The sequence below is a fragment of the Panthera pardus genome, unplaced genomic scaffold, assembly GCF_024362965.1.
Source record: "Panthera pardus isolate Hobbes unplaced genomic scaffold, ASM2436296v1 HiC_scaffold_18, whole genome shotgun sequence".
Lineage (NCBI taxonomy): Eukaryota > Metazoa > Chordata > Mammalia > Carnivora > Felidae > Panthera > Panthera pardus.
Genome location: NW_026526743.1, coordinates 14,651,999 through 14,664,497, shown reverse-complemented (window position 1 = coordinate 14,664,497; position 12,499 = coordinate 14,651,999). Strand labels below are relative to the sequence as shown.

The window sequence follows — 12,499 nt, the reverse complement described above, 5'->3', positions numbered from 1 at the left end:
AGCTGAGCTGAGCTGAGCTGTAAAGGATCAGTGAGGGAGAGCCACGGAGACAAGGGGAAGGGGATTCCTTCGCAAATATGCTAAGCGGAGAGAGAGTCTGGCCAGTCCCTTGGGCCCAGTTTCCTCTTTCTGCGTGTTTCTTCTTAATTCCTTCTTCCCATATGCTTGTCTTAGGAGGATGGGGTATGAAAAAAAAAAAAAAGGAACAAGAGGCAGAGGGAGACTGCAGGAGAAAGGTCCAAAGGTAAGATAGATCTTCATTTGGTCAGTGGGTCAGCAAGGCCTCTGTGAGCCCTCCTGTGTGTCTGCGTCCGTGGGCAGTGCTGTGGACGCAGCCGTGACTGAGACACTTACAAGCTCTCAGCCCAGGGAACCTAGTCACCTCCATTTTTCAATGATACAAGTAATATTTGTTCATTACAGAAAACTTACAAAATGCTCATGAGCAAAAATCGGGAGAGGGAAATCACTCATATTGCTGTGGACACACACAGGTGCATTTATAAATCCTGCCTGCCAGGGTTTTTTTCTACCTTTTAATTTATGTAATTTTTTTCCTTTTAAATAATGAGGCCATGTTGAAGTCCCCATTTTATGAAGCCCTCATTTCTCCTAGCAATGTTTTGGGGACATCCTATCATGATTCTTTTTTTAAAAAAAAAACAAACTTTTTTTTAGTTTGTTTGTTTATTTATTTATTTAGAGCACAAGTAGGAAAGGGGCAGAGAGAGGGAAAGAGAAGATTGCAAGCAGGCTCTGCACGGTCATTGTGATAACACATTGTGAGCCCAACGTGGGGTTTGATCCTATGAACTGCAAGATCATGACCTGAGCCGAGATCAAGTTGGACGCTTAACTGACTAAGCCACCCAGGTGCCCCTAATGTTTATTTTTTAATTTGTTATTTTGGGAGAGAGAGAGATAGTGTGGGCAGGGGAGGGGCAGAGAGAGAAGCAGAGAGAGAATCCCAAGCAGGCTCCATGATCAGCACGGAGCCTGACTCGGGGCTTGATCTCAAGATCAAGAGATCATAACCTGAGCTGAAATCCAGAGTCAGACGCTTCACCGACTGAGCCACGCCAGGGCTCCTATCATGATTCTATCAGGAGCTCTAAACCTCTGTCAAGTCACTGACCTCTGTAAGGATCTGACCAACGGAATAGGCCCTCTCTCTCTGAAAAACTGCCCAGCATGTGCACAATTCCTCACGTAAATTCAGGAATTTGAACTCCCTCTGCACTTGTGCTCAATCCCTCTAGATCTGGAGCACACCTACTTGAATCTGCTTACTTATTCATCTCACAGAATCACCGGCACACTCGCAAAACGAGGGAGGTACCAGACTATTCAGTGCTGTGCTGTTTGCCATCATGAAAAAAAGCATCCATCCGCGGGGGATTGAGTTGAATGAATGAGGAGGCATCCATCCAATGGAGAACCGTGCAGATGTAAAAGAGAGAGAGAGAGCGCAGAGGCTCCCTTTATGCTGATACGGAAACAGCTCTAAAAGGCACCACTCAGTGCACAGCAAAGTGCAGAACAGAGCAGAGGGTACAGTGCTCTTTGCTAAGAAAGGGGAAAGGTAAGAACGTATTGTTTACATTGCTTGCATTGTCATAAAGGAACCCCAGGTGAACCCTCAAGAAATCAGTAAAACTAGCTACCTGGGGGGAGCAGGGGCAAAGCAGATGAAGATGGGAATGAAAGCCAGACCTAGGGGCACCTGGGTGCCTCAGTCGGTTAAGCATCTGATGACTATTGATTTCGGCTCAGGTCATGATCTCATAGTTCATGGGTTTGAGCCCCATGTAGGGCTCTGCTCTGACAGCTTGGAGCCTGCTTGGGATTCTCTCTCTCTCTCTCTCTCTCTCTCTCTCTCTCTCTCTCTCTCTCAAAAATAAATAAATAAACATTAAAAGAAAGAAAGAAAGAAAGAAAGAAAGAAAGAAAGAAAGAAAGAAAGAAAGGAAGGAAGGAAGGAAGGAAGGAAGGAAGGAAGGAAGGAAGGAAGGAAGAAAGAAAGAAAGAAAGAAAGAAAGAAAGAAAGAAAGAAAGAAAGAAAAGAAAAGAAAGAAAGGGAGCCGGGGCACCTGGATGGTTCAGTCAGTTAAGCATCTGACTTCAGCTCAGGTCATGATCTCTCAGTCCGTGAGTTTGAGCCCGGCCTCAGGCTCTGCTTCAGATTCCGTCTCCTTCTCTCTATCCCTCCCCCCACTCACACTCTGTCTCTTTATCTCTCTCTCAAAAAGTAAATAAACATTAAAAAATTTAAAAAAAAAGCCAGACCTTTTGCAACAAGCCCTGTTTGTTCTGAGCTACGTGAATGCTTTACCTATTAACAAAAAATTAATCGCAGCATCATGGAAGAAACTCACAAATATTGTGCAGAGCAAAAGAGGTTTTACACAAAAGTCTTCTTACCCTGTGTGATTCCATTCATGTGAATTTCTTAAACACACACACGCAAGTTCTTGAACAGGCAAAACTAATCCATGGTGGGGGGAAAAAAATCAGAACTGTGGTTGCCTCTGGGGGTGGGTTGGAATTGTTTGCGAAGGGGAATGAGAGAATGTTCCAGAATGATGAAAATATTCTGTTTGCTAATGGAGGTGTGCATTGCACATTTGTCAAAACTCCATGACTTGAGATTTATGGATTTTATTACGTGCATATTTGGTATCAAAAGTGAACACAACAGTGTAAAAATATTGTATAAGGCAGAATGGTGAAGAGGCTAAGCATAGTGACTCAGAAGCCAGACTGCATCTGAGCCCTTGGGAAGTCTGTCATCTCCCTGGACCTCAGTTTCCTTGTCTAGAAGTGTTAATAATAATAATAATGTGGGGGGCGTCTTGGTGGCTCAGTCGGTTGAGCGTCTGACTATTGATTTTGGCTCAGGCCGTGATCCCAGGATGGTGGGGTAGAGCCCTGTGGTCCGGCTTGGCGCCGGGCATGGAGCCTGTTTGGGATTCTTTCTCTCCCTCTCCCTCTCTCTCTCTGCCCCTCCCCTGCTCATGCTCATGAGTGCTCTCTCTCTCACTCTCTCTCAAAAAAAAAAAAAAAATGCCTACCCCCACAGATCGCTGTGAGCACTCAATGCATTCATACATGGAAATCACTAAGAAACAAATCCAGGATATAATAGGTGCTCACTAAATTTAGTGTTTGGTCGCTTAAGAAATTTCCCATTGTTGGACATTTTGTAGCCTTTTTTTTTTCCTGTTGCTATTACAAGCGACATTGGCATAGACTTTTTTTTTTTCTAAACCATATTTCTGAGTATCCTTTAATTTTCTACAAGTAGAATTGCTGGACAAAGGGGATTTAACACTCGGCCACAGATTTTCAAACTCCCCCCCACCCCGTCTCCACACCCTCCGCCCCAGCCTTTGCCTCCTCCTTCTGACTGGAGGCTCACAGGTATTCAATCTGAAGCTTCTGGGTACTCACTCGGACGAAGCCAACCTCCCCGCGGACCACCGACACTGAGTGGCTGTAGGCGCGCACGGTGACCAGGCCCACATAAGAGACGCGGCGGCTGCCTCGGTGCTCGTTCTTGGCTTCCACACTGAAAGCGGGCAGGCTCTGGTCCTCGCTGCACAGCTCCACCATGGTGTACAGGCACGTGCCCATCATGTCGTAGCGACGGCCGTCGAAGGTGGTGTAGTGTGGGTCACCCTGGGCGCGGCAGGTGGCCATGGGGACCGCCACACACTGGGCCTGCCCGTCCACCACCTGGCACTGCTGCTGAGGAGTGCACTGCACATCTTGGCAGGAGGGCTCCTGGGGCAGCACGGCTGGGGGCGGGGGGTGGCAGAGAAAGAGTCAGGAGTATCCTAGCAGGTGGGAACCGTGGAGCTCTCCTGCTGCGGGGAGTTTGGGCAGTGGGCCCACGACTACCCATTTTAGAAGTGGGGAAACTGAGGTCTGGAAACTTACAGGGAGAGAGCCGCCCAGGGATGACCCAACCCCATGTATTCTGATCCCCTGGTTTGACACAGCTCAGCGCAGAGGAACTGGAAGGTAGCGGAGAAGGATCATCATGGAAAGGTTAATTGGTGGGTTTTCTGTCCCCATTTCCCCCTCCTGTGCATCCCCACTCAGGTCAGAAGGCTAAGGCATCTTTATTTTTTTAATTAAAAAATTGTTTTTAATGTTTATTTTTGAGAGAAAGAGACGGAGACAGAGTGTGAGCGGGGGAGGGGCAGAGAGAACAGGAGACAGAATCCAAAGCAGGCTCCAGGCTCTGGGCTGTCGGCACAGAGCCTGACACAGGGCTCAAACTCACAAACTATGAGATCATGACCTGAGTGGAAGTCGGACGCTTAACCGATTGAGCCGTCCAGGTGCCCCCTAAAGAGTGGTTTTTTTTTTGTTTTGTTTTGTTTTGTTTTTTAAAGGAAGACAGAGACTGTTCATCACAACAGAAATGACTAGGGATCTGGCTGCCCGTGTTAGAATCCTGGTTCTACCAATGATATGTGCGGGCACTGGTTGAGTAATTTTAAACTCTCTGTGCCTCAGTCTCCTCATTTGTAACAAGGGAGTGATAACAGTACGTTCTTCACGGGGATGTTTGGGAAGGAGGGTGTTGCCAGGCTCAAATAAGCTACAACATAAGTAGGGGTTGGCCCCGACGTTAACTGAGTGTTCCCTGTTATGATTAATCACCCACCCTTCCCCATTTCTACTATTCAAGCCCAAAGTGACTCTTTAAAGTTGAGGGACTTCCATGCCCAGGGTCCGAGGGGGCATTTTTGCCAGTGCAGGGAATCCTAATGTCCAGGGTCCTAGCTTGAGGCAGGGGGTCCACACAGGAAGAAATAGCTCTTCCCTGCCTCCCTGCCTTCAAAAGTTCTTGTTTTCTGTCCGCTCATAATAACTTACTAGATACCCCCTAAGAACTTTACAAATGTTAACTTATAACCCCCTCACTACAGTCCTGTGACAGTTATTACCCCTGTTTTACAGACGTGGAAACTGAGGCCACAGAGGTGAGGTCACACGCCCAAGGTCACACAAGCAGAGGTGGGATTTGAACCTGGGAAGTCTGAGTTTAGCATGTGTGACCTCAGATACCACACTGTACTGTCTGGGGGCCGTTCCTCCATGCGCTGAGCCTAAGGTTACACGTAGGGCCGGGTCCTAAAGATTAACTATGTTAATACATGCAAGGCACCTAGAATGGTCTCTGGTATATTGAGAGGTAACTCCCCCCAACACGGTAGCCATTGTTATTATTATACTTCCAGACCTCTTGAGCTGGGGTATAAACATTCCTATAGGAAGTGGGGGAGCGGTAGTTAGCAATTGGTATAGTTGCTAAAATATCAAAATATTCCTGGGGTGCCTGGGTGGCTCAGACGGTTAAGTACCGGGCTTCTGATTTCAGCCTCAGGTCATGATCTCAGGGTTCGTGAATTCGAGCCCGGCATCGGGCTCTGTGCTGACAATGCGGACCCTGCTTGGGATTCTCTGTGTCTCTCTCTCTCTTCCCCTCCCCTTCTCGCTCTCTATCTCTTCCCCCCCCCCCGCCCACACACACACAGGTCCCTCCCTCCAGGCACCTTGGCTCTTCCCTAGGACCCTATCTCTAAGCCCCTGGACACCATGGTGGCTTCTAAGACCCTGCTGCAGTGGTCTGGCCAGCACCAGCATCTCTTCTGACTGGTTGGGACCTTGGATCTTACTGGTCGCTAAATATTTAGCAGTTCCTGGTAGGAGGGGGAGGAGCTGGGAAGCCTTAGGGAAGGGAAGGACGGCAGAGGATGGAGGTGAGGTGGGGACAGCCCAGGGGAGCCAGGAATCCACAGGGGAGCAGGTGGGTGGGAAAAGGGAGGAGGCGAGAGAGCCCACAAAGGGGCCCCAGGCTCATTTCCCATCACTCACTTCGACCGCAGACACCTGCTGTCCCGTAGCTGATGGCGTGGGCCAGCCCGAAGGTGAGCAACCCGAAGTCGGTAGTGGCCTCAATCACGTGGGTCCTGTCAGTCGTGCCGAGGTCCACTTCCGCGAACGAGAACTCACTGCCTGGCACAGCTGTCCACGAGAGATCGGTCCCCAGCCTGCGCCCCTCCATGGTCAGCTCGTTAACAGCCTTCGTCCGGGCCACCACCACTGCCACGCCCTTAGTGCCTGGCACGCTCTTCACCACGTAGGCAGGGCAGTAGGCCGCCATGTCTGGGATCAAAGCCAGGTGGGGGTCATAGGTGACTCCATCCCTCACGGCACCTGTGCCAAACTGCAGGACCTGGATGCCCACATCTGCGGACAGGTAGAGGGGCAGGGATGGCCGGACCTCAAACTCAGCCACGTCGCCTGCCCCGAGCCCGCGGGAGCCGGTGGTGCCCCCCTGCTGGTAGGTCAGCCTCGTGGTCTGGCTGGCCACGACATAGACCAGATCGTAGCGGCTCTGGGAGGACAGGGTGGGCACCACGTAGCGGGTGCCCCAGGCGGACGTGGGCAGCAGCTGCTCCACCACGTGGTTGCAGTTGGTGTGTCTCTGGACACAGCTGTGGCCGGAGAACACAGCCACGGGGCTCCTGGCCGTGATCTTTGAGCCCGACAATTCAGCTGTGCCCTGCACCTGGGCCACCTGGTAGGGCTTCAGAGTCAGGCTCAGGACACTGCCCACTGCGTAGAACTTGCTCTGGAATGTCACTGCCCCCTCCAGCTGAACGCTGACCGAGGCTCCCGCTGGCCCAGCCACCACAGCGAACTCCTTAACATGCTTGGAGGAGACGCCGGGAGGCGTGACCACAAAATACTCGGTGCCCAGAGCCCGGACGGGCCACAGCCGCGTCAGCTCTGCCGTGTCGGGCTTAGTGTTTACGGCCTGTGCGGAGATGGCGCGGTCCGAGCGGATCACCACCGCGCTTTGGAAGGTGTTACTGCCGACCATCTCGGCTTTGGCGCTGATGTTGACCGTGACCGACTGGCCGGGCTTCACCGTGACGTTCTGGGAGGTGCCGTCTGCCTGGCTGAGAACGGAGACTGAGGCAGGGCTGTCCGACAGACTGGAGAGGAGGAGTTGGAGATAGGCGCGCCTGTACTCGGGTACGTAGTTCTGTAGGAAGGCTGCGAGGAATTCCACCTCCCTGGGGTCCTGGGGGTCCACTGATGCCCCCTGGGTCAGCCCTGAGGGGGAGAGAATGAGTTATGGGTCTGCTTATCCAATCCTCCCCAGCGGACAAGTAACTGTTTGCACTGTGCTTAGATGCCATATTGAAATAGTGACTGGAGCATTCCACACCGCCCCCCTCACCCCCCCCCCTCCTCTCCCCCCCCCCCCACCTTCTCTCTTTCCTTTCTCCTTATTCACCTACCGGTCTTTCTGGCTTTGGTTTCCTAAAAGCCTGAACACTTTCAAAGGGGATCTCAAACTCCAAGGCTGATAGGGCCAGGCGAACAATGTGAATGTGGGAAACGATCTGGCTGGTGAGTGTGCAAACCAGAGCATTCATATACCAAGGAAAGCGCGGCGTTGCTACTGGGTTCAGCCTGTTATTATGATGGTTTATGGGCTTTTCTTTTCTTTTCTTTTTATGCCAGATCTTACCATTTTTTCAAGAGAAGCTGGCTCTTTGAATTTCCATGAAAAATTTTCAAATTGGTTTAAGTACTGTGGGGCTCAAACTGCCTGGATTCAGGTGCCTGTTTGATTTCTGTCTTAATAAAACTTGGGGGTCAGTAAAGGGGATAAAGGGAAGAAGATTATGGAAGTGAGGACAATGTGTCTCCTAGAAATAGAGAGGAGTGGGTGCTTTCCAACACCCCTAACTAGGAAGAGATTCTCCAGGGCTGGGAAGAGAAGGGAGAGCAGGGAGAAAGAGGGGGAGGATATCTACAGGGTCTTGGAGAGAGTATAGGGGTTATAGAAGGACTGTCTGTTGAATAAGGAGAGCTGGAAGGATGTCCCAATGTCCCACGGGGCCAGAGAATCAGGGATAATGAAGGCTTCAAAAGTAACTTAGGCAGATGCTGACTGATTCCCATCTTTTCCCCGGTACCCTGGTTTTACCTGAGACTCTAGGTCCTGGGCATAACCCTGGGGAATCCGGCACTAAGCCCTCCAAGAATGACTGTAGTAAAAATTACCATCACCTCCGCAGAATGAGGCTCAGAGTCAAAACGTTGTTTGAGTTACAGAAGACAGAGAAAGTGGTAGTTCTCACATACTTAAATTTGGGGACCGCGTTTTTTCTTTGCTTCCTTCTGGGACAGAGAGACAATGGGCAAATTCCACATTTCTCTGTAGAACCCACGGGACCTCTCTCCATCTCGGCTAGCCTGGGGTGGCATTGGGAGATAGGCTCATGGAGGGCGTACGGATGGAGGGTGCTGACCCCGGCAGGCAGCGTGCCCCAGACCAGAACAAGGACATCGATGGGATCGCTGCCCGACTTACCCCACAGGAGGGTTGCTCCGGTCCAGAGCGTCCACCAGCTCAGCAGGGACCCCATGTCTGCAGTGAGGAAAGAGAGGGGGTCATAGGAAGCTAGTCTGGCCCCACTGGCTGGACACTGTTCTGGAGAGGACAGAAGGGCCCAGTTTCAGGACAGGGGCTACCTGGGCACCAGGAAGGCTGAGGCAGGTTGGATCCAAGGGCCAGTGTGTGTATATATAGGGGACTCAGATGTTCAGTGGATCTGGTTGGGGGTGGGGAGAGGGCAGAACAGGGCAAGGATGGGGAGTTGGGTGTCCAGTGGTCTGGGGTTGGGGTGAGGAAGCCTGGAGCCAGGGGCCAGAGTAGGGGACCTGATGTCCCACTTCTAAAGGGGACCCCAGCCTATCTCACCTGCAGGTCCCTGGAGCTGTGGGGCTAGCCCCTGGGCTGGGCTATATAGCAGAGTTTCTTGCCTCCTTGGGCCACACCCTGGGCCATCTGCCAGGAAGATGGTGTCAACTTCCTGGAGGAGGTTGGTGATCCCAGAGCCAGGTGGAATGGGGACCCTGAAGGCCTGGAAAGGGTGGAGGGCCAGCTCAGACACCTGGGTCCTGAGAGGGGTGTGAGAACAGCTGGTGGCTGTGGCCTGGGAACCGGCTGGAAACTTCAGAACTGGAAGGGTGGTGTCCCTGAGGGAAACAGCTGGGGAGCAGGGTGCTGAAGGTCTGGGTCTCCGGGGAAGGGGGGTGGGGAGTAGGGGCGGAAGGTGGTATTTGATCTTGTTTGCTGGGCCGATGGTTGGATTTCTTCCTTTCCCTCCTGCCAGGAACAAGAGCAAAGGGCCTACATCCGGGTTCTGGCTGCTCCCTAGTCCCGCAAGCTGATTCCTGGGCCCCAGCCATCCACATCCTGCATCCAGGCCGTGCTTCGGGGGGTGGGGACAGGTGTCTGGGGTGGGCAGGAATTTGGGCACCTGACCCAGGCTGGTGGGTACCTCCACCCCCAGGTTAGCAGGGCCTCCTAGGTACATTGTCTGCAAAATGGGAACATCAAAACTAGCCTCACTGGGCTTATCTCCCAGACAGCACTCTGTACACTCTTGAGGACTGTAGGGTGGGAGGCAGGTTCTTCTGGTGGGCTTCCCCCTGGGAAGAGTGGGGTGGGAACTGGGGAGCTGGGAGCTGTGTGTGAAGAAGGATGGAGGTCTCTGTTTCCTGGTTCCACGCAGACACTGGGTTCTACTTCCTGGAGAATTATTTGTTTTCTGGGAGGTCGTTTTGCCCTGAGAAGGGACTGGCTGAACAGGCTTTGGGGAACTCTATGCTCCCCATCACCCCAGGATCTACCTGGGATGGGAAATGGGGGCCTACGTTGCACATGGGGAGCAGAAGAAGGGGCCGCTGAGAGGTGGTGTGGGCTTTCTGAGATGGGGTCTGTTCCTCCGGAGGAGCTGGCCATGCCCAGGTCTTGCTCCCCTCCTCCCAACATCAAGACTCATTGTTTGCTGGGGAGTCTCCCCTGGAAACAGCAGCTGCAAGGCCTGGGAGCCCTCTCGGACAACACCCCAGCAGCTGCTGCCCCCAGGACTCCTCCTCTCTTATCACCAAAGCCTGGGCCTTGGGTGGCCAGGGTGGGTGAGGGCTCTGGCATTCCCCACGAAGGGCAGGTTCCCAGAGGGATAGATAAAGGCTTGGAGTTGAACGGCACCCAAAGTCAACCAGGAAAATGAAGTGAGTAAACAGGGGACTGGATGAGAGCCAGGGATGTCAAGAAACAGGTGGGGGGCGGGGGGCTCATGGGAGTAGGAGCTTTGAAGGGAGCAGTGCCTGGGTCCCTGTGGGGTCTGGGGGTGGGCGAGGGAGCAGAGAATTAGGGTGAGCCTTGGGGGCGACTGATGAGGGAAACAAAGACAAGAAAAATTCAGCCTGCAGCCCATTGATAGGTGTCAGAGACCCCCAGCGTATAACGGTCCCCCAGACGTTTATGGCTGCCTTAATGTCTCCATTTTTACACTTCCCTGAAAACTAAAAGCAACCTTATTTTGACAATAGCTAAATCTTTAGGGTCCTGTGAGACCCTGCTTTCAGCATCCAGAAATTCCTTGGAGACCCATGTTATCTATACCTCCTCTCCCTCCACAAACTTGAAAGTATATAATTAGTCACTCCTCACAACCCCAGTGCAGCTCTTTCTGCCCACGGGTCCTGTCCCCGTGCTTTAATGAAATCACCTTTTTGCACCAAAGATGTCTTCAAGAAGTCTTTTTTGCCATTGGCTCGCAAACCCCACTTCAAATTTCATCAGTGACCGTGCCTCCCAATCTCCTCTAAGCCTTGAGGTCTCCCCTAGTTTGACCCCAGAGAGGAGGCTTTGTCCCCTCAAAATCCATTGCTGCCCTTCATAGTCAGAGTCCCTTAGAAATGGGTTGGTAGTGGGGAACCTCACGATTTAATATTTTGGATTTGACACCTACTGGGACCTTCTTCTCACTTCTTTCAGGACCCAAGGGGTGTGTGTGTGTGTGTGTGTGTGTGTGTGTGTGTGTGTGTGGTACAACACAAACTGTGGTTTACTCCGTATCACGTCTATTCTCAGAACCCCCTTATCTATTCTTGGAAAACCCCTGGAGATAACTTGTGGGGACCCTTCCTTACGGTCAGAGAAACACATCCATCCCTCCCCGCACCCCCAATCCTCATTCAGAGCCCAAATGGGTGTTTGAATCTGAGCCTTCTGGCCTCTCCCTGCTCCAGGATTTGCAGGGGGCAGGTTTGTGCTAATAAGACCGCTAGAGACCCTTGAAACCCTCTGGTTGCCTGGGCTTTACAGAAAGGGCACAGCTAGAGAGAATTTACTCTCTGCAGCTAAATGCAGATTTATTATTATGTTATTTTATTACATTAATTATTATTATAATTGAGAGATATGTCTCTTTGGTGGAACGATCCTTCCCCGTAATTCCCCTCCTTGTTCTTAGCAATTTTTTTTTGCTCTGAAGTCTACTTAATTTGATCTTAATGTAGTAACTTTTGGCTTTTTAGAGTTCTTGTTTGCACAGCACATCTTTTCCCACCCTTTTTACCTGTAACCTGCCAATATTGTTATATTTCAAGTGAGTTTTTTGGGGACAGATTACAGTTGAATCATGGTTTTTAAATTCACTCTACCAATTTCTGTTTTTGATTTTGCGTAATTTGGATAACTTACATCTAAAGTAACTATTGATGCTTGGGCTTAAGTTTGACATCTTATTATTCATTTTCCATTTGTTCCCTCTGTTTCTCATCGCTCTGGCTTTTTGCTTTTACATTCCTGTGGATTACATGAGCATTTTTTTTAGAATTCCATTTTGATTTATATTCTTTATGAGCGCATTCCTTTGGACAGTTTTCTTACCATTTGATCTAGGAATTACAATATGAACATATAATGTATCACATAAGTCTAGCATCAATATTTTACCACTTGGACTGAAGTACTGAAACTTTACTTCAATGTCTATCCATTTACCTCCTTCGCTTAAAAAAATATAATTGTGTTGAGTACTTCTGCCATCTACATTGAACAGCACATCAGACGATGCCATAGTTGTCTTGTACTTGGAGAGGGGTATGGAGAAATAAGTCTCTGCCATCTTGTCTGGAACTGGAAGTCACCGCTTCTTTTTTTAAAGAATGTTTATTTATTTAATTTAGAGAGAGAGAGAGAGAGAGAGAGAGAGAGAGAATCTTAAGCAGGCTCCACACTCAGCAGGAAGCCCGACTCAATCCCATGAACCATGAGATCATGACCTGAGTCGAAATCGAGAGTCAGATGGACACTCAACTGACTGAGCCACCCAGGTGCCCCTACCAGTGTACTTTTAAAATCCATTCATTTCAATCTTAGTCCTGACTGCACATAAAATTCTTTTTGGAAGCTTTCCCTTCATAAACCTTCCACAACTTTTTCATTCAGATTTTGACTTAGGCCTTTTCTCTCCAAACAACCAGTCTCGTTTTAGGACAAAATTACTTTCCTTTTCCTCAACACAATGTATTCCCCTTCCTTAGATCTTTCTTGTATATCTCCTGCTTTCCTACACAGAGAGTTGCTACCCTTATTCCCACCAGT

General features: G+C 50.4%; 1 protein-coding gene across 1 annotated transcript in view; it reads right to left on the bottom strand.

Annotated features, from left to right (window-relative positions):
* FCGBP (Fc gamma binding protein) overlaps positions 1–8,537 on the bottom strand; it is a 40,961-nt gene extending 32,424 nt beyond the window's left edge. The window contains exons 1-3 of the mRNA XM_019432077.2: positions 8,408–8,537; positions 5,890–7,137; positions 3,451–3,797 (exon numbers count right to left, since the gene is read on the bottom strand). Coding sequence (XP_019287622.2) covers positions 3,451–3,797; positions 5,890–7,137; positions 8,408–8,462 — 1,650 coding nt within the window. The 5' untranslated portion in view covers positions 8,463–8,537. The remainder of the gene's footprint in view (positions 1–3,450; positions 3,798–5,889; positions 7,138–8,407) is intronic.
* Positions 8,538–12,499: the final 3,962 nt, after the last annotated feature.